Source organism: Melanostigma gelatinosum, assembly GCF_949748355.1.
Source record: "Melanostigma gelatinosum genome assembly, chromosome: 10".
Taxonomy (NCBI): Eukaryota; Metazoa; Chordata; class Actinopteri; order Perciformes; family Zoarcidae; genus Melanostigma; species Melanostigma gelatinosum.
In genome coordinates, this window is record NC_136643.1 from 26,154,759 (window position 1) to 26,177,832 (window position 23,074).

Here is a 23,074-nt window from a genome sequence, read left to right on the forward strand (position 1 = left end):
ATATATTTATTGTCTGTATGATTCAGCTCATCACAGCCTCTCCACTGTGTTCGCGCTGGTCCTCACCGGAACCGGAAAGCGGTTACGCGTCTCTCAGTAAATGAAACGAGGACAAGCAGCTGATAGAATCTCCTCAGCAGACTCCGACAGAGCGACCAGCTGCTGCTTCCGGTCCGTCTCTCCGCAGGTCCGAGGGAACGCTTCACGCGCTGTTCTCATCCCGGAGAACCGCCTCCACCATGAACCTGAACACAACGTTCTCACCCGCACGAGAACAGAACAGTTCAACATGTTCCCGGTGCATCGGTTACAAACGTGCAGAGCAGAAGCTATTAAAGAAGAAAGGCTATGAATAATTCAAGGTCCTGAATAATCAACACATTGTGAGCAGGAGAAGCTAATCAGCTGCAGTTACTCTTTAATCATCTTCATCTTAATTACATGAATGGAATTACTGAAAAGGCATCCGAGGGGAAAAGTAGGCAAAAGAACCAGCATCCTCCACACAGGTCAATTTAGTTTATTTCAAAGACTATTATACATTTGCTCTGTTAAAAAAAGCAGTTTGTTTTTTTCAAATCCTGGATAAAGGGACCTTTTCCTGGAATATTTTAAATATACAGAATTATACATATCCAGCGGACTCGGAGTGAAGTCACTCGCTGAACTTTACGTGTCGTTCTTTGATTTCTACAGAAAAACAAGGCATCCAGTGGCAGATAAATGTTTTACAAAGCTACGGTGCAACGTCACCGACCGGACCAGGTACTTTACATCTAATATACAACGCCGTTAACCGAGGAGGCAGAGCGCTCCTCAATGAGCTCCACCCGAGGGAATAAAAACCAGCAGCAGCTTTACAACATCACCGCTCTCTCCTAGCAACAACTCATCGTTTCTCTACTTCCTGGAAAACAAACGCAAAAGCAGAAATCAGAAAGCTGATTACACATTCCTCCAGCCATGTAACACACACACACACACACACACACACACACACACACACACACACACACACACACACACACACACACACACACACACACACACACACACACACACACACACACACACACACACACACACACACACACGAAAGTTTAAGTATATAAGACGTGAAAAGAATCTCAGTGTCGTGCGTTTGCATAAAACTCCTAACAGGCGTCGGCTGAATGGAAGATGAGGCAGGAAGTGATGTCATAACCGTGAAAAGAGGCGGCATTTCACCAGATTAATAAACACACAAAGAGAAACTACTACGTCTCAGTTCACCGTCACTTTGCAGTGACGAGCGTGTTATTGGTGAGAACCCTGGAACACATACAGACATGTAGAAACACACACAAACATCTTAAACACCTTAAATGCATCACCAGCAGCTTCAGGGAAAGTATTGTTCTGACCATTCAGACACAGAGCTGTTCACACACACACGAGGTTGCACTTCTCTAAAGTGATGGACGCTGGTGAGGAAGAAAACAAAGGAAAGCAGACTGCTCACTTCGTCCTGAAGGAAGCATCTGCACCGCGTCACACAGATGTAATACGAGCCGACTCAGCAGAAACACCAGCAGAACTGCACTTAAAGAACAAGGACAAAGAATGAAGCGAGTCTGTGTTTGGATGAGTTCACCCACAGACTGAAAAACAAGATCAAACTAAAAGAAAGGAAACTTTTGAGGCCACGTTCACGTCAATGCAGAAAGGTGAGCAGAGGTCGAGTAACGAAGGAAACAAGTGGGAATAATAAAGTCTGCACTTCTTTCTTTGTTGAGTTAAAGTGTCAAATGGAGTTCATGTTGTGTCCAAACTACACCAGACTGATGTTTGTTCTCTCTGCATCGATGCATTAGAAACATCTGTATTCCTCATTCATCTACATCAGTGTGAGCCGGAATCATGTGAGAGCGATTTAATTCAGAAATAGTGACGTTTGTTGAACTTTGAGTTGTGCAATATGCTCATGACATGGTCCTGTATCGGTGGCTGGAGAAGCCCAACTCCTCTTCTTCCTCCTCTTCTTCTTCTTCTGTGTTGAACTGTGACGTTTGTGAAGACCGGCGCTGCGTTCACTGACAGCTGGGAAAAAACAAAAAGCAGTGAAGGACGGGAGGAGACTCCTGACGCCGTGGGTGTGTTTTGGCTTCACGTACAGTAGCTGAGGACATGCACACTAAAGAGGGTCCCGACCCGAACACACACACACACACACACACACACACCAGTTATTTCCTCTTTCACAGTGCTGTGTTCAATTCAGCTCATCAGGCACAACAAAAACAAAAAACAGCTGAAGGAATGTTGCTAAAGCTCTCTCTCTCTCTCTCACACCTACACAGAGACACACACACACACACACACACACACACACACACACACACACACACACACACACACACAGAGCCAGATGAACACACCCCTGGAAAGTGAAACATCTGTAGTGTGTACTGGTCTCAGGTCTGCGGTCATAGTTTTACAGCAGAGGCTGCTGGTAGTAGGCCGCCTGCTGCTGCTGATGATGCTGAGGAGGAGGAGCCTGGTGTGGGGGGGCGGACACCGGGTAGGACACGAGGGGCATGCCGGAGCTGTGATAGGTCGACATGTCTACGGGCACGCCGGCCTGGTGCTGGTAAGGAGCTCCAGCAGCGTGGCTCATGTACTGAGTGTTCATAGCAGAGCTGAGGGGAGAAGAACCAGCTTAAGTATCAAGCATGGCCTCGAACTGTTAAAGAGTACCTTTAAAGACCATAACGTCGTATGTGCTCTTACTATTCAACCAATCTACTTCCTGTTTACACTGAACAATCATGTGATACGCGTCTTCAGGCGTCTGAGCGAGTGTGGACAGAGGTACTTTTGGTTTTAAAGCCCTGGTTTTAGTGCGGATGTAGTCTGAGGGGAGGAGCCACTTCCCCCCGTGGAGTCCCTCCCCCGTCCTGCTGCCTTACCTCATGTATGGCGGCTGAGCGGCCTGGCCGTTGTGCGGGGCCGACACGTTGGGGGGCAGCGAGTGCAGCTGTCCCGGCTGGTCGCTGGGCAGAGCGTAGGGCTGAGCAGGAGGAACCTGGTACGGGCCGCCGGCCGGACCCAGGTGGCCCTGAAGCAGAGGAGCAGGTCAGCTGAGAGCAGGATTCAGACCACAATTCTTCCTCATCAAAAATAAAAGATCTAGGTGGAGAGAGCGATCAAGTAACGGGGGAACATAACTGGAAAAGCTCAAATCTGGTGATATCGTAGAGCTGCTGATGGGCATCTTCAGTTACTGTTAACTGAAGCAAGGCTCGCTGATTCCCCCAGTTCTAGTCTTTATGCTAAGCTAAGCTAAGCTAAGGGTTGCTGGCACAGACCGTTTATAAAACGTGAGATAAGTCCAGAGAGGTTTCTTTTACATTTCCTCAGTAAATGAATATCTTACAGAGAAACAGCAGCTGTTCCTTGTTGGGAGAATAAAGTGCCGACTGTGACAGTGCGTCAGGAGGTGATGCTATGAATAGCATCAGGATGCTGCAACTAGAAGTGCTCATGTAAAAATAAAACATAGAATCAGAAACCGCCTGGTTGTAAAATGCAGCGCTGTGAGCGATGGAGGAGGAAAGGACGAGAGGAAGTGGAGCAGCAGGCCGGTGTGGGCCGGCTCACTGAAGTGGACATTTATTTGTTCCGACTCTCGGCGGAGAGACGGTGACATCAATCACTTCAGAGAAAAACAGCCGCTGCCAAGAAAAGCTCTCCGGGGAGCAGAGAAGAGCTGACTGAATGCAAGATGGCCACATATAAACCCAGCGGTGTGATGTGAGAGAGAACACGGAGATAACGGACAGACACCATCATCCTCCACATTACTGCTCCATGAAACACATCCAGAGATCAACAGAGAGGCTACTCGCTGCCGAGTCATGCATCGTACTCGAGGGTTTAACGCACAGCTGCGTCCAAACACGGAACCTCTCTCCAGCATTTAGTGTTGTGAACTGTGGAGCAACCTTAAATTATGCATGACTCAGCTTTTTATCGACTCGGACCGCAAGACGGAGATGACTCAACACACCAGAGACCGTAACCCTCCGAACCCAGAAACACCCGCCGGAGGGACGGAAACGCTAAATAACTACGCTGTTAATCACTCAGGAGCTGTGAGGAAAACATCAGATCTTTATCTTTACGACGGTCCTTGAACACATCATGTGTGACCAACGCTTCCGTGAGAAAAAGCAAACGAAACAACTTTGACTAAACTTCAGGAAGTGAACACAGAGGAGAGAGGAGAGGAGGAGAGGAGAGGAGAGGAGAGGAGAGGAGAGGAGGAGAGGAGAGGAGAGAAGGGAGAGGAGAGAGAGGCGAGGAGAGAGGAGAGACGAGGAGAGTAGAGGAGAGAGGAGATGAGAGGAGGAGAGTAGAGGAGAGAGGAGAGATGAGAGGAGAGGAGAGGAGAGAAGAAAGGCTGGAACATGTGAACAGTTTAATATTCATGTGGCGCCTCCATGTGTTGTGATGCAGAGCTACATGAACAGCGTGTTCTGACCTGCATGGCGACGGCGGGGCCGGCTGGGTTGTACTGCGCCTGCATCTTGGAGTAGGCCGAGTAGAACGGAGCCTCGTTCACCAGCTTGTTGTAAAGCTCCAGCGCCTCCAGGACCTTCACGTTCAGCTCCGACAGCTCCGAGTGTTTCCTGCAGCAGAGAGGGAGGAGTTTGTCTTTCCTTTGCAGAAGAAGCCTAAAGATGCTCTTTAAAATGATCCGTAACAGTCGAGATCAGAAGAGGTTCAGTAACACTACCTGTCTATCTCCTGTAGCCTCTCATCAATCATCGGGTTCATCTGCTCACACGCACCTGTGTTCACATATTAACAGAAACACAGAGTTAGAAAGCATCCGTCCGCCTGCAGCAGGTCTACTCCAGCACTAAGCTCCGTACCCTCCAGCTGGATCAGCTCAGCAGAGTCTGGAGCCGGATCTGCAGGATCGGCGTTCTGCAGCAGAGCCAGAGTTCTGTCCATCTTCCCCTGCAGAGAGAAGACGGCGGGTTTGTGTCTCTGCAGTTTGATGGAGAGGTGATTTGTGAATGAATGCGCGTGCGGCAAGTACCTCGTCAATGCAGACGGGCTCAGGCTCTACTTTGGCTTCCTGGACCGTCTCTTCGGGGCTCGGTGCCTTCTCAACAAAAGCCACTGTGGAGGAGAAGGGCGAGGTCATTTAGCAGGTCTGCTTTTAAATCCAGCAGCTGAAGATCAAACAGCTGGTGCATCAAGAACAAACGGAGGCCGATGAACAGAGAAAGTTCACGAGCTGAAGTGCAAACGAGCATTTCAGTTATCCTGGAAACAGGAGTTGAGTTGGTTGGCTTTAGAGTTTAATCAGATGAATCAACTAACTTTAGTCTTTTTTGTTGTTTAACTGCTAAAAGATGAAATCATTTGTATAGAGCGAGTACATGTCTGACTGAACCCCGGTGCAGAGAAACAAACAGAGGCCGACCTGTCTCTGGCTCAGCGTTCAGGTTGGTGGTGACGAAGTTGGAAGGGAAAAGCCCGACTCCTCTGTGGTTCTCTCCTTTCCACCAGTTTGGATCGCTGGAAACAGAAAGAATCAATGCGTGAGTCCCACCGAGTCCACCTCCATACTCAGCTGTGGATGATATGTTGTTGATGATGGAAGATTATGAAAAGACGTCACCTGTCGTCCAAAACCAGAATGAGTTCTCCAGCTCTGAAGGTCAGCTCGTTGTCTTCGGCCGCTTCAAAGTCGTACAGCGCTCGGACCTTGCGGGCCTCCTGACCCCCGCTGCCGTTGGTGGAGTTTGGGGGGTCGGAGGTCGCGGCCAGGGGGCGTGTCTCCACCGGCTGCTTCTGCTCCTGCAAGGACAGCTCGATGGCTGGGAGGGTGGAGGCGTGGGTGGAGAAGAAGAGAGATTATTTTAATTGAATTGTATTGTATTTAGTATTTTCAGAGTACAAACAGCTCTCAGAAGACTATCATGATACATAAAACTGAGTCGATAATCAATTAAAACTGAGGAGAATATACAATAATACTAACAATAATAACAATATTCCTCAAACATGAAGCACAGCGGTTGTAAAAGATGTGATGATTAGATGATGCTTGTAACAGATGAAGTGATTCCTCTCTACCTTTGGCCAGGTTGTCTTCATCAGACTCTTTGCCGACAGCCGGTGTGACGACCTTTGTGGTGGAACCCTGTAGTCAATGTAGAGAGAGGTACGGTCACGTACACGTGAGTGTGTGTGTGTGTGCATCAGATGTGGAAAAACAGATTTCCAGTGACTGTAATGCCACCAGGTGGCAGGTTCATGTTTCGTACTATACTTTGGCGCAGGGCGATATATATATATATATATATATATATATATATATATATATATATATATATATATATAGCCTCATACCGAACGGTTCAATGCGAATACGTGTACCGTTACACCCCTAATAAATATATATTTCCAGCTATACACCGACTATGTTGAACTGTTTTCTCAGTATGTGCTTTGTTCTCTATTCAGACGACGTGATTGTCACACTAAAACAGACAGAAACACCTGCAGGCTGTCCAAGAAATGACCCACAGGAGATGAAGCTTAGACAAACGGACAGTGATGTTCAGCTGTGGACGTATCCAAGACTCCTAAAAGAATCCATATCAGTTTAAGTGAACGTTATATTTATAATGTTTCACCTCTTTACTTCATGATGAGGAACTGAAGCTGTTCTCTCTGATCTCTACAAACACACCAGACTCCTTATGAACGTTTTTAAGTGTTAGTTCAGATTCACCAAAGTCACAACAACACAAAAGAAAGAAGAGAAGAAGAGATCATAGGTAACAGCTTCAGTTCCTCATCGTCAAGGTAAAGAGCTGAAAATACTCTAAATACAGCGTTCACTTCAACTGAATCTTTCAGGAGTCCAACATACGTCCACAGCTGAACATCTACTGTCGTAACACGCTGACTGTGAAGTATCTCAAACAAACACTTGGAAACGTCACATCTCATCCCTGTAGAGTTCAGCGTGATCGATGGCTGAGAGGTAAACACCAGGAAGCCGAGTCACAGCTTGAGTCAGACACCCGCTGCTGTTTGCTCATCAGCTGAAATGTCAGAACCGACGCCCTCATGGCCGCCATTAAAGAAGGCTGCCTCAACACAACACAACACACCGATAACAAACCAACAACACACAGCAGAATGGAACACAGCCAACAGAAACAACGTGAGGCTGAGACAGCAGGACCAAACCCAGAGACTTCAGATGATTAAGAAAGACGTATTATGTTCATTATTGAGCTTGAAGAGGTCGACCTCATTTACAAGAATAAACCACAACAGAATAGAAGATTCACCATCTAATGAACACAACAAGAGAAACTACAACCACAGATTATATGTCTGTAGTTCAACCTGAGAGTCCACTTCAACCCTTGACACACATAAATATAAATATAGACGGAAGAGTTGTTATACAACACAACTCACACAGACATCAAACAAAGAAGAGACGCAGAAGGCCAGCTTTGTCAGCAACACTCATGAAGAGCCACACACACACACACACACACACACACACACACACACACACACACACACACACACACACACACTCGATGTAAATGTTCTTATGATGTAATTTAATATCAGACAAGCTTGCGAGAGCATTTCAGGGATCAGCTGCATGTGTGAAAGGGACTTTTTATTTTTTGTAGTGGTGGATGATGTCACCGTACCTGTGAGGACGCGGTGGGGAAGCTGACGCCCTCCTCCTTCAGAGACTTGATGGTGGCGCCGATCAGGCTGAGCTGTGGATCCTTCTGGAAGTATTCTGCCCACTCCACCATCAGAGCCTTGAGCTTCTCACACACCTTAGGGTGGGCCTGCAGAGGACAGAGTCATGAGTCTATCTGGGACACCTCAGTTAGAGGAACAGTGTGCCCAGAACCGACAAACACTAACAGACACTGGCTCTAGGTGCTGCATAATTACGCTCGTTAATATACGTGCAATCTAATATCCGAGAGTAAAAAGCCAATACTTTCTCAAAACATCTGTGAACATGTAAACAAAAGTGAAACCTAATTAAATACAACTATGTATTCATGTAGAAGAGCAGAGTATTGATAAGAGTAGTAATTAAATCCTAAAGATGACTCTCTACTCGTAGGCCACCATAGTTCTGGAGGAGTGAGCGGAGGGTATTTAGTCAGTTGCAATATACAACCTCACCACTAGATGTCACTAAATCTCAGACACCGTCCCTTTAACCGTCTTCAGAGTGTGACAGTGATCGTAGGCGTGAGTGTACAAAGAGATGACAAACAAACATGGTTATAAAGGAGCAATAATAAAGTCCACATACTCTGCTCACAACGCTCCGTACTTCACTGGCAAACTCCCTCGAGCAGATTTCCAAGTGGAATATTCTGCCGCAGTTTGACACACAAGCACCGAGCAACTGTAAGAAAAGAGAGATTAAACATCTGGTATTACAAAGGAAAGAGAGATTAAACATCTGGTATTATAAAGGAAAAAGAGATGAAACATCTGGTATTATAAAGGAAAAAGAGATGAAACATCTGGTATTATAAAGGAAAAAGAGATGAAACATCTGGTATTATAAAGGAAAAAGAGATTAAACATCTGGTATTATAAAGGAAAGAGAGATTAAACATCTGGTATTATAAAGGAAAAAGAGATGAAACATCTGGTATTATAAAGGAAAGAGAGATTAAACATCTGGTATTATAAAGGAAAAAGAGATGAAACATCTGGTATTATAAAGGAAAAAGAGATGAAACATCTGGTATTATAAAGGAAAAAGAGATGAAACATCTGGTATTATAAAGGAAAAAGAGATGAAACATCTGGTATTATAAAGGAAAAAGAGATGAAACATCTGGTATTATAAAGGAAAAAGAGATGAAACATCTGGTATTATAAAGGAAAGAGAGATTAAACATCTGGTATTATAAAGGAAAAAGAGATGAAACATCTGGTATTATAAAGGAAAAAGAGATGAAACATCTGGTATTATAAAGGAAAAAGAGATGAAACATCTGGTATTATAAAGGAAAGAGAGATGAAACATCTGGTATTATAAAGGAAAGCGAGATGAAACATCTGGTATTATAAAGGAAAAAGAGATGAAACATCTGGTATTATAAAGGAAAAAGAGATGAAACATCTAACTTTGTTCTGCTTCACTTTATCAGAGTCAAACTTTGCAGAGGCTGTTCACATGTTGTGATATGATGTGGGAGGTTTAAACCTGCAGCTGCATCATTCCAAAGAAATAACAACAATAAAAGTGCTTTTTAAACCCGAAACTTTTCAATGTGTGCCATCTTCATTTACTCCTAACCAGTAACATATATACTGATATTTACACATCTGAACAAATCTCACCAGTGTTCCCTTCATTAGAACACCAACATTATTCAAATAGACCTTGTGGTTGCAGAAACAGACTATTTTTAGTGGGAATGCAATTTTCGAGCAGAGGCCTAAAAAATAGGGCTAGGGTTGAACAGGTTTTAATATCGTCCCAGTTAATGAAGCCGAAACACTTAATAATACCGACTGGATATTTGTCTCATCCTCTTGGTTTCTCGTTAGTTTTAATGAATGTGTGGGTGACGTGAAAGCAGAGAAACACGCTCACATTGAGGGCCTGCATGGCAACGTGAGGCACTTTGTGGTTGACTCTCTTCATGATGGATCTCAAGCTGTCCTTTGATCTGAAACACAAGAGAACAGAAGAACTCAGAGATAACGCCACAACAAACTGTCCTTTAGACCAGAGATGCTCCTGTGCAGGTCCTCGTGATATCTCACCCATTGGGTGTCGTTCCGATCTTGTCACAGATGTCCATGATGAGCCCCCAGTCGTCTGCTGTGTTGGTTTCATTGGTGGACTTCTCTGAAATGTGACAGACACACAGAGCAGAAGGTCCAGTGAGAACAATCATCCTCACTGGCATCACGGCTGTGCCCACCGCAGTGTCTGTCTGTCTGTCTGTCTGTCTGTCTGTCTGTCTGTCTGTCTGTCTCTCTCTCTGTCTCTCTCTCTCTCTGTCAGTCAGTCTGTCTGTCTCTCTCTCTGTCTCTCTCTCTCTCTGTCAGTCAGTCTGTCTCTCTCTCTGTCTCTCTCTCTCTCTCTCTGTCTGTCTCTCTCTCTGTCAGTCAGTCTGTCTCTCTCTCTGTCAGTCAGTCTGTCTCTCTCTCTGTCTCTCTCTCTCTCTGTCAGTCAGTCTGTCTCTCTCTCTGTCTCTCTCTCTCTCTCTCTGTCTGTCTCTCTCTCTCTCTGTCAGTCTTACGGTCTGTCTGTCTGTCTGCAGTGGGCGAGTGTCTCTCTGTCTCTCTGTCTCTCTCTCTCTCTGTCAGTCAGTCTGTCTCTCTCTCTGTCTCTCTCTCTCTCTGTCAGTCAGTCTGTCTCTCTCTCTGTCTCTCTCTCTCTCTCTGTCTGTCTCTCTCTCTCTCTCTGTCAGTCTTACGGTCTGTCTGTCTGTCTGCAGTGGGCGAGTGTCTCTCTGTCTGTCTGTCTGTCTGTCTGACGGTCTGTCTGACGGTCTGTCTGACGGTCTGTCTGACGGTCTGTCTGACGGTCTGTCTGTCTGTCTGCAGTGGGCGAGTGTCTCTCTGTCTGTCTGTCTGTCTGTCTGTCTGACGGTCTGTCTGTCTGTCTGCAGTGGGCGAGTGTCTCTCTGTCTGTCTGACGGTCTGTCTGACGGTCTGTCTGACGGTCTGTCTGACGGTCTGTCTGACGGTCTGTCTGACGGTCTGTCTGACGGTCTGTCTGTCTGTCTGCAGTGGGCGAGTGTCTCTCTGTCTGTCTGTCAGTCTTACGGTCTGTCTGTCTGTCTGCAGTGGGCGAGTGTCTCTCTGTCTGTCTGTCTGTCTGTCTTACGGTCTGTCTGTCTGTCTGCAGTGGGCGAGTGGTACCGTAATGAACAGTGAGCGCTGAACCGACACAGTTTAGATCTAATGTACCAGAAGGTTAAAGAAATGCTGAGAGTTCTAGAAGAGTTTGTTTGTGTGAGAATCCAAAGTGAGCTGTTGAGTCCAGATGTTAAGAATTCTAGATCGTGATCAGTTTAGTAGGTGACGGACTCAACAACAGCTGCACTCATTAAATGGCAATATTTGCCTCTTTTTCCTTTAGTTATGTCATATTCTATGAACGTATATAGATGTTCATGATGGTGAAGGAGGTTTCTGTCTGCTGTAACACGTTAACAGGAAGTCATTTAAAGCACATTTCCAGCTCATAGTAACTCTGTAACGAACACTCAGTCAGTGAAGTGAGACAGAGAACAGTCGTCTGTGAGTCAGAGACAGATAAGAGTGATGACCTCAGTAGTTTGCATGTGTTTTACATCCGACTGTGACTATAAGAGGAAAGACACATTATACACATATATATACATATATATACCAACATGTCATAATCAAACGGACTAACAGTAGTAATGAGTCTCAATGAATGAGTCTGAAGCTACTAGTTGGTTCATTTAAATAGAAGAATTATTGCCATACATTCTGAGTGGGGAGGTAAACTAAAGATTATTTTCATCAATCATTCATTTGCAGATTATTTCTCTTAATTTATTGTTTGATCAATACAATTTGAAATACTTAAAGCCCAAGGTGACATCTTTAAAGTCACACGAGACGATGAAAAACATTTTGAACTCGAGAATATTTGGCACTTTTGCTAAAAATAGCTGCAAATCAATTTGTCATCTGGCAAACCCATGAATCCATGTCAAATAATGAATCCCAGCTGTCCTTCTGATATTTGATTAAACATTTAAGTGAAAAGCAAAACTATCAAATTCTAGTTTAACATTAGTTATTCTAAAATGAACTGACCTCTCAGACAAAACGTTATTCATCTGTAAAAACGTATCAATAAACACAATGAAGAAACTAATAATCAGTATGACACTGCCTGTCTCTCTCTCGCTGTGTCTGACTTGCTGTCTGTCTCTCTGACTGTTTGTCTGATTCTCTGTCAGTCTCTCTGTCTCTCTTACTGTCTGTCTCTCTCTCTAAATGAGTCGCTAAATCGAAAATAATCTACATATAACGTTGGATAGATTGTAAAATGATCGTTAAGTGTCTTGATCCCTCGGTAACATAAAACATATATAACTAATTTACCTTTATAACCAATGTGACAGATTTAACTGTCGTTAGCCAGTCACGGTTTAACGCTATCAGACTCAAAGTTACAACGCTAGCAGCGAACTAAAAGAAGCTAAGCTAACGTTAGCTTCGTTGTTGTTGGCCCTTTCGTTAGCTCGACGTTAGCTCGTTAGCTTCGTTAAAATACTGAAAACAACCACCGAAAACTCACCGATATCTTGGTCAAAAGGATTTTGGGCGAACAAAGGCATACTGACGAGTCAACAAGCAGCCGGACTACGTGACAAAATAAGAAGTAACGTTATGTGTGTGATTTAGAGACTAAAACCTAAACAAATGTCTCTTCCTTGTCCATTAGCTTTAAAATCGCACCAGTTGCTCTTCCGGGAAAATGTGGCTGTCTTGATTAATGCCTGAACAGAATTATTAAAGGGCAGTTGGCAAAATATGCTTTATGAATACGTTTAGTGCGATTAATACGTGTTTTATTTATACTATTGAAAGTAAAGCACTCTGACATAAATTCCTTAAAAAATACTGAAATACTTGGCACTTTATTAAACACCTCTGTTCACACAAAGGACACTAGTGAAACACTGACACCTAGTGGGGAAAAGAGAAACGTGCGCGTTAAAGATTTATTACATTTTGGCCATCATGCATATTTATTTTACTCCTTTTAAATGCAAGAAATTACATTTTTTTTTGCTGGCGGAAAAAGAAGAAGAAAAAAAATGATTATTATTATTATTATTATTTTTGACTTTTTTTCTGCCAGCAAAAAAAAAAAATGTTCCAGTTGCTGTTGATTGAAGGTCGTCACCTCAGCCACATTGCTTTTATTCTTTATACTCCAGAGCTGCTTCTTGCTTAAAATCCTATTCAAGGGTGCGTTTGCTCAGCAAAATCCATGTGAAACATCAAGCTATTTAAGTATTTCATGTGTTGTAAAGCCACGTTTAAAGAAGTATTTTTTAAATGTAGGGTAACCTATGAAGAGCTGCTGTTGATTTTACTAAAATATTTTTACTAAATATATATATTTATATATTTATATATATGTATTTTTTTTTTTTTTAAATTTTTTAAATATTATTATTAATTTAATTATAATTTTTTATAATTTTTTAAAATGTAATTATTTAATTATTATAATTATTATTATTCATTCTTTTTTTCATTGCGAGGACTGAATTTTTAAGGTGACGTTTGAGCGAGAGCGTCTCAAAGCGAAGCCGGAAGTACGGAGGAGTTGCTCCTCTCGCTGTCAGGACCACACTTCCGGGCTCCCTTTCTTCTTCGTTTCCGGACTTCGGTGAACCTGACAGCCGCTGTCGTCCAGGGCCTAAAGGACCGTGTTGAAGGTGTTACAGTCATGTCGGCAGCTGCTCCGGCGACCAGCAAGACGGCGCATGGCGATGTGGCCGCGAAGAAGAAGAAGGGACCCGGTGCTCTGGCCACGGCATACCTGGTCATCTACAACGTTGTTATGACAGCGGGGTATGTAGCGCGTGGTTCAGTGTGTGTGTGTGTGTGTGTGTGTGTGTGTGTGTGTGTGTGTGTGTGTGTGTGTGTGCGCGTGTGCGCGCGCGCGCGCTGTTGACCAATACAGCTTTAATTAATGGGAGCATGATTTCCTCCATTGTAATGTTACAGTGTTATTTTTAATCTGCACATTGTCGGTATTTATCTTTGGAAACACTGCTAGCAAAGGTGTGCAGCGGTTAAAAATGTCCCCCATACGTGCAACGGCTAATACAGATTAACGTTCGACGAGCGACAGACAAACCACGTGACTACGATACAATACAAAAATAATAAGACAGATGGTTTATTGTTCAACCAGAAATTGTGTGTTTTTAAACTTACATGGTCATATTATGTTTTGCAGGACAACGACTGGATTTTACTTTAATTCATCATCAAAGTAAAATATAAATATAATAAATTAATCAAATGACGCATAGATAGTATGAAAATCAATCAGAGTTAGGACTAACATTTAAGTAATTAGTCTATTAATAGATTAGTTGATGAATAAGCAAATAGTACAAAATGTCAAAGGTCATCAAACTGACTCCTCAAATGTGAAGATATGTTGCTTTTTGCATTATTATCATTGTAATATTAACATAACACTCATATATTCAGATATATATATATATTCAGATATATATATATATACGAGTAAATATATATATATATATATATATATTCAGATATATATATATATATATATATATATATATATATACGAGTAAATATATATATATATATATATATATATATATATATATATATATATATTCATATATATATATATATATATATATATATATATATTCATATATATATATATATATATATATATATATATATATGGCGTTGGGACGGTGGGCGTTGTTGGCTCGCTGCTCGGGGGACGGTGGGCGTTGTTGGCTCGCTGCTCCGACCGGTCCGGTCACATTGTGGAGGCCTCACAGGGACGGCTTTGTGTTGGCGGACGTGTTAGGGTGTCGCACACAATCGTCCGATGTGGCGTCTGCATTCAGAGGAGATAAGAGCACGAGCTCATTCTAACTGGTTCACTGCATTATTATGACATATGTTTAATACATCAGATGTTATGAATCCCTTATCAGACTTATCAGTTGTTAATATTTGCAGAAAAATAAAACTATATTTTAATAATATGACCTATATCACATTTCAACAAGGCGATTAAAAAGACTTTACATAAAACATCAACATAAAATAAAACGAGTTTAAATAGAATAAGAGCAGAATATATGTTTCAGTTCAAGAAACTAGGAAACAGAAAAGTCTTAGTTTAGAGAGATTCAGTTATTAAACATGATGTTAAGTTATTAAACATATATCCACATGAGCTTTATTTGTCAGCAGATATTCAACAGTATTAATAATAAGTAGATTTCTGAGTACAGGTTTAATACGGAGTATTTGTTGTTTCGTTTTATTATCTTTGGTTATTAAATGTCTTCATGAATCATAATAAATATCGTTCATCAGAAGTGTTTTCATCGACTTTTAAATACAAAATCAAGCAAAAAACATTGAGTCATTTATACGTCGTAACTCTTCTGAAGCACAATATTCAGAGCTACACGGGGTCTCATTTGATAAAGTTATGTAGATGTCTATATACACGTGTGTGTGTGATATGTAAACACTGATGTGTTTATATCCCCCCAGGTGGCTGGTGATCGCGGTGGGTCTGGTCAGAGCGTACCTGGCCAGAGGAAGCTATCACGGGCTCTACTACTCCATCGAGAAGCCGCTGAAGTTCTTTCAGACTGGAGCTCTGCTGGAGGTGAGCTGAGCACAAAGGGCCGCGTTATACACACACACACACACACACACACACACACACACACACGCACACACACAGAACCAGACGCGTACTTATTACGACTCTTTGTGAGGTTTCAAATCAACAAGCAGCCTCAGTGGCTGAAGACTACTGAGATACTGTACATGAAGACCACTGAGATACTGTACATGAAGACTACTGAGATACTGTACATGAAGACTACTGATACTGTACATGAAGACCACTGAGATACTGTACATGAAGACTACTGAGATACTGTACATGAAGACCACTGAGATACTGTACATGAAGACTACTGAGATACTGTACATGAAGACCACTGAGATACTGTACATGAAGACTACTGAGATACTGTACATGAAGACCACTGAGATACTGTACATGAAGACTACTGAGATACTGTACATGAAGACCACTGAGATACTGTACATGAAGACCACTGAGATACTGTACATGAAGACTACTGAGATACTGTACATGAAGACCACTGAGATACTGTACATGAAGACTACTGAGATACTGTACATGAAGACTACTGAGATACTGTACATGAAGACCACTGAGATACTGTACATGAAGACTACTGAGATACTGTACATGAAGACCACTGAGATACTGTACATGAAGACCACTGAGATACTGTACATGAAGACTACTGAGATACTGTACATGAAGACTACTGAGATACTGTACATGAAGACCACTGAGATACTGTACATGAAGACCACTGAGATACTGTACATGAAGACTACTGAGATACTGTACATGAAGACCACTGAGATACTGTACATGAAGACTACTGAGATACTGTACATGAAGACCACTGAGATACTGTACATGAAGACTACTGAGATACTGTACATGAAGACTACTGAGATACTGTACATGAAGACCACTGAGATACTGTACATGAAGACTACTGAGATACTGTACATGAAGACCACTGAGATACTGTACATGAAGACCACTGAGATACTGTACATGAAGACTACTGAGATACTGTACATGAAGACCACTGAGATACTGTACATGAAGACCACTGAGATACTGTACATGAAGACCACTGAGATACTGTACATGAAGACCACTGAGATACTGTACATGAAGACCACTGAGATACTGTACATGAAGACTACTGATACTGTACATGAAGACCACTGAGATACTGTACATGAAGACCACTGAGATACTGTACATGAAGACTACTGAGATACTGTACATGAAGACTACTGAGATACTGTACATGAAGACCACTGAGATACTGTACATGAAGACCACTGAGATACTGTACATGAAGACCACTGAGATACTGTACATGAAGACTACTGAGATACTGTACATGAAGACCACTGAGATACTGTACATGAAGACCACTGAGATACTGTACATGAAGACTACTGAGATACTGTACATGAAGACTACTGAGATACTGTACATGAAGACTACTGAGATACTGTACATGAAGACTACTGAGATACTGTACATGAAGACCACTGAGATACTGTACATGAAGACTACTGAGATACTGTACATGAAGACTACTGAGATACTGTACATGAAGACTACTGAGATACTGTACATGAAGACTACTGAGATACTGTACATGAAGACTACTGAGATACTGTACATGAAGACTACTGAGATACTGTACATGAAGACCACTGAGATACTGTACATGAAGACTACTGAGATACTGTACATGAAGACTACTGAGATACTGTACATGAAGACCACTGAGATACTGTACATGAAGACTACTGAGATACTGTACATGAAGACCACTGAGATACTGTACATGAAGACCACTGAGATACTGTACATGAAGACTACTGAGATACTGTACATGAAGACCACTGAGATACTGTACATGAAGACTACTGAGATACTGTACATGAAGACCACTGAGATACTGTACATGAAGACTACTGAGATACTGTACATGAAGACCACTGAGATACTGTACATGAAGACCACTGAGATACTGTACATGAAGACTACTGAGATACTGTACATGAAGACCACTGAGATACTGTACATGAAGACTACTGAGATACTGTACATGAAGACCACTGAGATACTGTACATGAAGACTACTGAGATACTGTACATGAAGACCACTGAGATACTGTACATGAAGACCACTGAGATACTGTACATGAAGACCACTGAGATACTGTACATGAAGACCACTGAGATACTGTACATGAAGACCACTGAGATACTGTACATGAAGACCACTGAGATACTGTACATGAAGACTACTGATACTGTACATGAAGACCACTGAGATACTGTACATGAAGACCACTGAGATACTGTACATGAAGACTACTGAGATACTGTACATGAAGACTACTGAGATACTGTACATGAAGACCACTGAGATACTGTACATGAAGACCACTGAGATACTGTACATGAAGACTACTGAGATACTGTACATGAAGACCACTGAGATACTGTACATGAAGACCACTGAGATACTGTACATGAAGACTACTGAGATACTGTACATGAAGACTACTGAGATACTGTACATGAAGACTACTGAGATACTGTACATGAAGACTACTGAGATACTGTACATGAAGACCACTGAGATACTGTACATGAAGACTACTGAGATACTGTACATGAAGACTACTGAGATACTGTACATGAAGACTACTGAGATACTGTACATGAAGACTACTGAGATACTGTACATGAAGACCACTGAGATACTGTACATGAAGACTACTGAGATACTGTACATGAAGACTACTGAGATACTGTACATGAAGACTACTGAGATACTGTACATGAAGACCACTGAGATACTGTACATGAAGACTACTGAGATACTGTACATGAAGACTACTGAGATACTGTACATGAAGACCACTGAGATACTGTACATGAAGACTACTGAGATACTGTACATGAAGACCACTGAGATACTGTACATGAAGACCACTGAGATACTGTACATGAAGACTACTGAGATACTGTACATGAAGACCACTGAGATACTGTACATGAAGACTACTGAGATACTGTACATGAAGACCACTGAGATACTGTACATGAAGACTACTGAGATACTGTACATGAAGACCACTGAGATACTGTACATGAAGACCACTGAGATACTGTACATGAAGACTACTGAGATACTGTACATGAAGACCACTGAGATACTGTACATGAAGACTACTGAGATACTGTACATGAAGACTACTGAGATACTGTACATGAAGACCACTGAGATACTGTACATGAAGACTACTGAGATACTGTACATGAAGACCACTGAGATACTGTACATGAAGACCACTGAGATACTGTACATGAAGACCACTGAGATACTGTACATGAAGACTACTGAGATACTGTACATGAAGACCACTGAGATACTGTACATGAAGACCACTGAGATACTGTACATGAAGACTACTGAGATACTGTACATGAAGACCACTGAGATACTGTACATGAAGACCACTGAGATACTGTACATGAAGACGAGAAGAGAGTTTCTCGGTTCCTCACGCGTCGCTCGATGCCGAGCAGCGTGAGGTGTTTCTATTATTCTGTCCAGACGCTCATGAAGGTTCCTCACTGAAGGATCCATGAGTCCTCCATGATAAGAGCTGAGGAAAGGTGCTTCAATGCTTCCTTTCCTTATCTCCTTTAGCATAGGAAACACTGGACCTTCCTTTATGAAAGGAAAGGAGAGGATGCCGACCCACAATTCCTTGCGGTGGCAACATTTAAAGCGACGCAGCATGAAAACAAACGATATGTTTATCTCACACAGGTTTAATGATTCAGCCAGTCATAAACTCATAAGATTCATAATGAACATGAAGAGACAGAGACGACCAGTTTCATTCATATGTTGTTCATCAGTCGTGAATAATTCTGTGAGTTACAATAATCTGATGTGTTTCCTCTTCACAGATTCTGCACTGTGCTGTCGGTGAGTCTCCATCAATACGTTTATTAATGTTAAAAGATCTGCACACCGTCAACGATCAGATCACAACACAACAATCGACATTAGAGAGACATTTCCCTGGTTTGCAAGATTAATATATATATTATATACAATAAATATATACGTGTATATATATAAATGTGTAATAAATATATATGTGTGTATATAAACTATTCAGAGGATCTCAAAGTATATTTAGTTGAACATAAAGCAGAATCAGAGTTCTCTTGCTGTCATTTGGTTTGAGGAGTGAAATTAATTCATATTTTATTATTTCTTCACTGTATTTGTGATGAAACTAATTATTGTTTTCATCATCGAGTTCATGAAATGTGAGGCCGAGCTTCATTGTGAGCAGATAACAGAGTTTAGTCTGTTGAATCATTGCTCTTATCATTATGATTATGATTGATTTGTATCTCACATGTAAATATGTGCAAACAAACAGAATCTGTTCAGAGGCTCCCTGCAGCTGCTGTCCACTCACTCACTCACACACACACACACACAGTCTCACTCACACACACACACACACACACACACACAGTCTCACTCACACACACACACACACACACACACCCTCTCACTCACACACACACACACACACACACACACACACAGTCTCACTCACACACACACCCTCTCACTCACACACACACACACACACACACACACACACACACCCTCTCACTCACACACACACACACACACACACACACACACACACCCTCTCACTCACACACACACACACACACAGTCTCACTCACACACACACACACACACAGTCTCACACACACACACACACACACACACACACACCCTCTCACTCACACACACATGCAGCTCTCTGCTCCTCTCTGCTGGCCGGCTGAAGTGCAGCGGCGTTCATTTCCTGCTTTCCTCTTTTGACGGATTTATCTTTAATATTTCCGTCGTGATCTTTTCAGACAGCAAGTAGACCACGAACAGAAAGACCATCAGTAATCCGTACGAGTCTCTGTCCCTCCTCGTGTCTCAGGAATCGTCCCGTCCTCGGTGGTCCTGACAGGCTTCCAGGTCCTGTCCCGGGTCTTCCTCACCTGGGCCGTCACCCACAGCGTCAGGGAGGTAGGACCCGTCAGCTTCTCCCTTCTTAAATCACATGGCGGCGCGTTAAAGGACTCTGTGCAGCGGCTCGTGTAGTGACGCTGCTGTTTGCCCTGTCGACAGATGGAGGAGCAGTGAATGTGTGAGTAACGTCTCGCTGCAGGAACGACTCGAGTGAATAACCGCGTTTCTTCTTCGCGTGTCTGTTGTTTGACGCTCGTTCTCTCATCTTTGCATCGGTTTTATTCTAACACCTGAGGATGGTGACCGTCTGCCTGCAGTGTGATCAGATGTGAGACAACCAGCATGAACAGTAACTCCTGCAGCGCCATGCCGTCTCCTCCTCCTCCTCCTCCTCCTCCTCCTCCTCCTCCTCCTCCTCCTCCTCATCCTCATCCTTCTTGTGTTTGCTTTCGTTCTGCAGGTGCAGAGTGAGGACAGCGTGCTGCTGTTTGTCACGGCCTGGACCGTGACGGAGATCATCCGCTACTCCTTCTACACCTTCAGCCTGCTCAACCACCTGCCGTACCTCATCAAGTGGGCGAGGTAGGACGCTCACATCTAACACCCAGCCGCTGGAAGACATGGAGGACACAAGTCGATGCTAAGTGACCTGATCTACTCAGAGCTGCTGCTGAATACATGGATTCTATCTCTTGACTTCTTGGTCTGTTTGTTTCAAGTCATGGTTTCATGATATGCACCATGTATTGTCATCATTGAGTTCATGAAAGTAGTGAAACGCCTTCAATGACTTCTTTATTTTCACCAAGATGTTCAATTTAAAATGACTCGTGAGGAAGAGAAACTCGACATTTCACTCGTTTGAACCAGCAGCCAGGAGGACTTGTTGACGGTTGGCTCTGTGTTTGCGTCCCTAAAAGAAAAGCCCAGTTTAGCAAAGCCCAGTTTAGCAAAGCCCAGTTTAGCAAAGCCCAGTTTAGCAAAGCCTGCAGAGCGATGACGGCACGACTGCAGCTGGAAGAGGAGGAAGAGCAACGTCACGCAAAGGACCAAGCTGTAGAAGGTCTTCATCGGTTCAGATGAATGGCAGGATGCAGGGCTGCTTGCAAACATGAATATTAGGGAGTGAGTTGTGCATGCAAGTGAAGTTAGTTTTACAGGATTCACTTGAACATATTCTCAAACATTCATCATGTTTTCTTTGAACTCTGGTGTTGCTGCCTCTGGCAACGCTTGGACTCAGAGAAGTGTTGGTCCATCAACAGGCTGTGCAGCTCAGTGAAGATCAGTGTCTGTCCATGAACAGACACTGAGACAGCGTCCTCCTGATGCTGCACACGTCTTCTCTTCTGCTCCACGCGCACGTTTAGAAGAACATTTGTTCTGCAGCTCTGTCGGTTTGTGTGAAGCAGACGTGTGCATGTATGTAACATCCCTCCCGGCTCCCTCAGCGATGAACAGCGATGACGTGTGATGTCTGGTTCCTCTGCTGCAGGTACACCTTCTTCTTGGCGCTGTATCCCATGGGAGTGAGCGGCGAGCTGCTGACCATCTACGCAGCGCTGCCCTTCGTCCAGAAGACGGGTCTGTACTCCGTCACGCTGCCCAACAAGTACAACTTCTCCTTCGACTACTACAGCTTCCTCATCCTCGTCATGATCTCCTACATTCCCCGTAAGTCGTTTCTTCTTCTGCGGTGACAATAAAACGAGCGGCGACGATGTTGTGCGTCCAGAAAGAAAACGCAAATATTCAGAAGTTCACTGCATTCACCAAAGAAAAGAAGGTTTAGTTCTTCTTCCTGTGATGTCGTCGTTTATGAAGAACACTCGATGGTTCAGGTGTGAACATGAAGGAAGGCGTGTTGATGATTGTTGGTTTGATTCCCCCCCAGTCTTCCCCCAGCTGTACTTCCACATGATCCGGCAGAGGAAGAAGGTTCTGGGCCACGTGGAGGACTACAGCAAGGTGGAGTGAGCCCGGCAGCTCCCTGAACAGAAACCACAAGAACCGACAGAAGAGGAAGGAAAGTCACGTCTGCTGAAAGAAACACGAGCCGCGACCCGAAGCCGGCAGCAGCGCTCATTGTCCAGCAGCTTCCTTTGTTCTTTGTTCTCCGGCTGGTGTCCGGCTCGCGTAGATGCTCACAAATCACCAACAAAGTCTGTTTCACTGTTATTTGTATTCGTGAAGAATACTTGTGTGTTTAGTCGGGCAGCTGTGATGAGACGGCTGATCGGAAGTGACCGATTGCACTGATAGACCCCCCCCCCCCCCCCCCCCCCCTACATCTGTTTGTTGGTTTCTGTGTTTTCTTTCAGTCAGAGTTGTGATGACGTTCCTGCTCTCGTTGAATAAACCTGTTCCATCCTCTGCTCGCATGCTGTTCCATCCTCTGCTGCTCGTTTGGTGTTCGCGTGGACGTCGTTCTGGTTTCCGTCTCCAGACGTCGGCCATGTTGCCTCTTCAGCCTCTCAGTGATGAGCTGTGTCATCTGATGTCTGCATTGTTTGATGTTTAGGTGCTTTATACGT

General features: G+C 43.3%; 2 protein-coding genes across 2 annotated transcripts; one reads left to right on the plus strand and one right to left on the minus strand.

Annotated features, from left to right (window-relative positions):
* Window positions 1–505: 505 nt before the first annotated feature.
* stam2 (signal transducing adaptor molecule (SH3 domain and ITAM motif) 2) lies at window positions 506–12,531 on the minus strand. Its single transcript, XM_079276764.1, has 14 exons — window positions 12,371–12,531; window positions 9,847–9,931; window positions 9,674–9,749; window positions 8,372–8,467; window positions 7,743–7,889; window positions 6,133–6,199; window positions 5,675–5,873; window positions 5,477–5,571; window positions 5,087–5,169; window positions 4,917–5,004; window positions 4,778–4,832; window positions 4,523–4,670; window positions 2,949–3,097; window positions 506–2,678 (listed from the first exon to the last, which is right to left on the minus strand). The coding sequence occupies exons 1-14, from the start codon at window positions 12,408–12,410 to the stop codon at window positions 2,474–2,476; spliced, it is 1,533 nt and encodes a 510-aa protein (XP_079132890.1). The 5' UTR covers window positions 12,411–12,531; the 3' UTR covers window positions 506–2,473.
* Window positions 12,532–13,477: 946 nt separating this feature from the next.
* Window positions 13,478–22,915, plus strand: hacd2 (3-hydroxyacyl-CoA dehydratase 2). The gene is made up of 7 exons (XM_079276765.1): window positions 13,478–13,659; window positions 15,373–15,490; window positions 19,454–19,472; window positions 20,509–20,597; window positions 21,001–21,122; window positions 22,036–22,214; window positions 22,435–22,915. Exons 1-7 carry the CDS (start codon window positions 13,535–13,537, stop codon window positions 22,515–22,517), a joined length of 735 nt encoding a protein of 244 aa, XP_079132891.1. The 5' UTR covers window positions 13,478–13,534; the 3' UTR covers window positions 22,518–22,915.
* Window positions 22,916–23,074: the final 159 nt, after the last annotated feature.

Excerpts from the sequence above, each read along its gene's own strand:
- stam2 (XM_079276764.1), bottom strand. The coding sequence starts at position 12,410 with ATGCCTTTGTTCGCCCAAAATCCTTTTGACCAAGATATCG. Across the intron at positions 5,170-5,476 it reads GAACGCTGAGCCAGAGACAG|TGGCTTTTGTTGAGAAGGCA; the intron begins GTCGGCCTCTGT and ends TCTCCTCCACAG. Across the intron at positions 5,005-5,086 it reads AGCCCGTCTGCATTGACGAG|GGGAAGATGGACAGAACTCT; the intron begins GTACTTGCCGCA and ends TTCTCTCTGCAG.
- hacd2 (XM_079276765.1), top strand. The coding sequence starts at position 13,535 with ATGTCGGCAGCTGCTCCGGCGACCAGCAAGACGGCGCATGGCGATGTG. Across the intron at positions 13,660-15,372 it reads AACGTTGTTATGACAGCGGG|GTGGCTGGTGATCGCGGTGG; the intron begins GTATGTAGCGCG and ends ATATCCCCCCAG. Across the intron at positions 22,215-22,434 it reads CATGATCTCCTACATTCCCC|TCTTCCCCCAGCTGTACTTC; the intron begins GTAAGTCGTTTC and ends ATTCCCCCCCAG.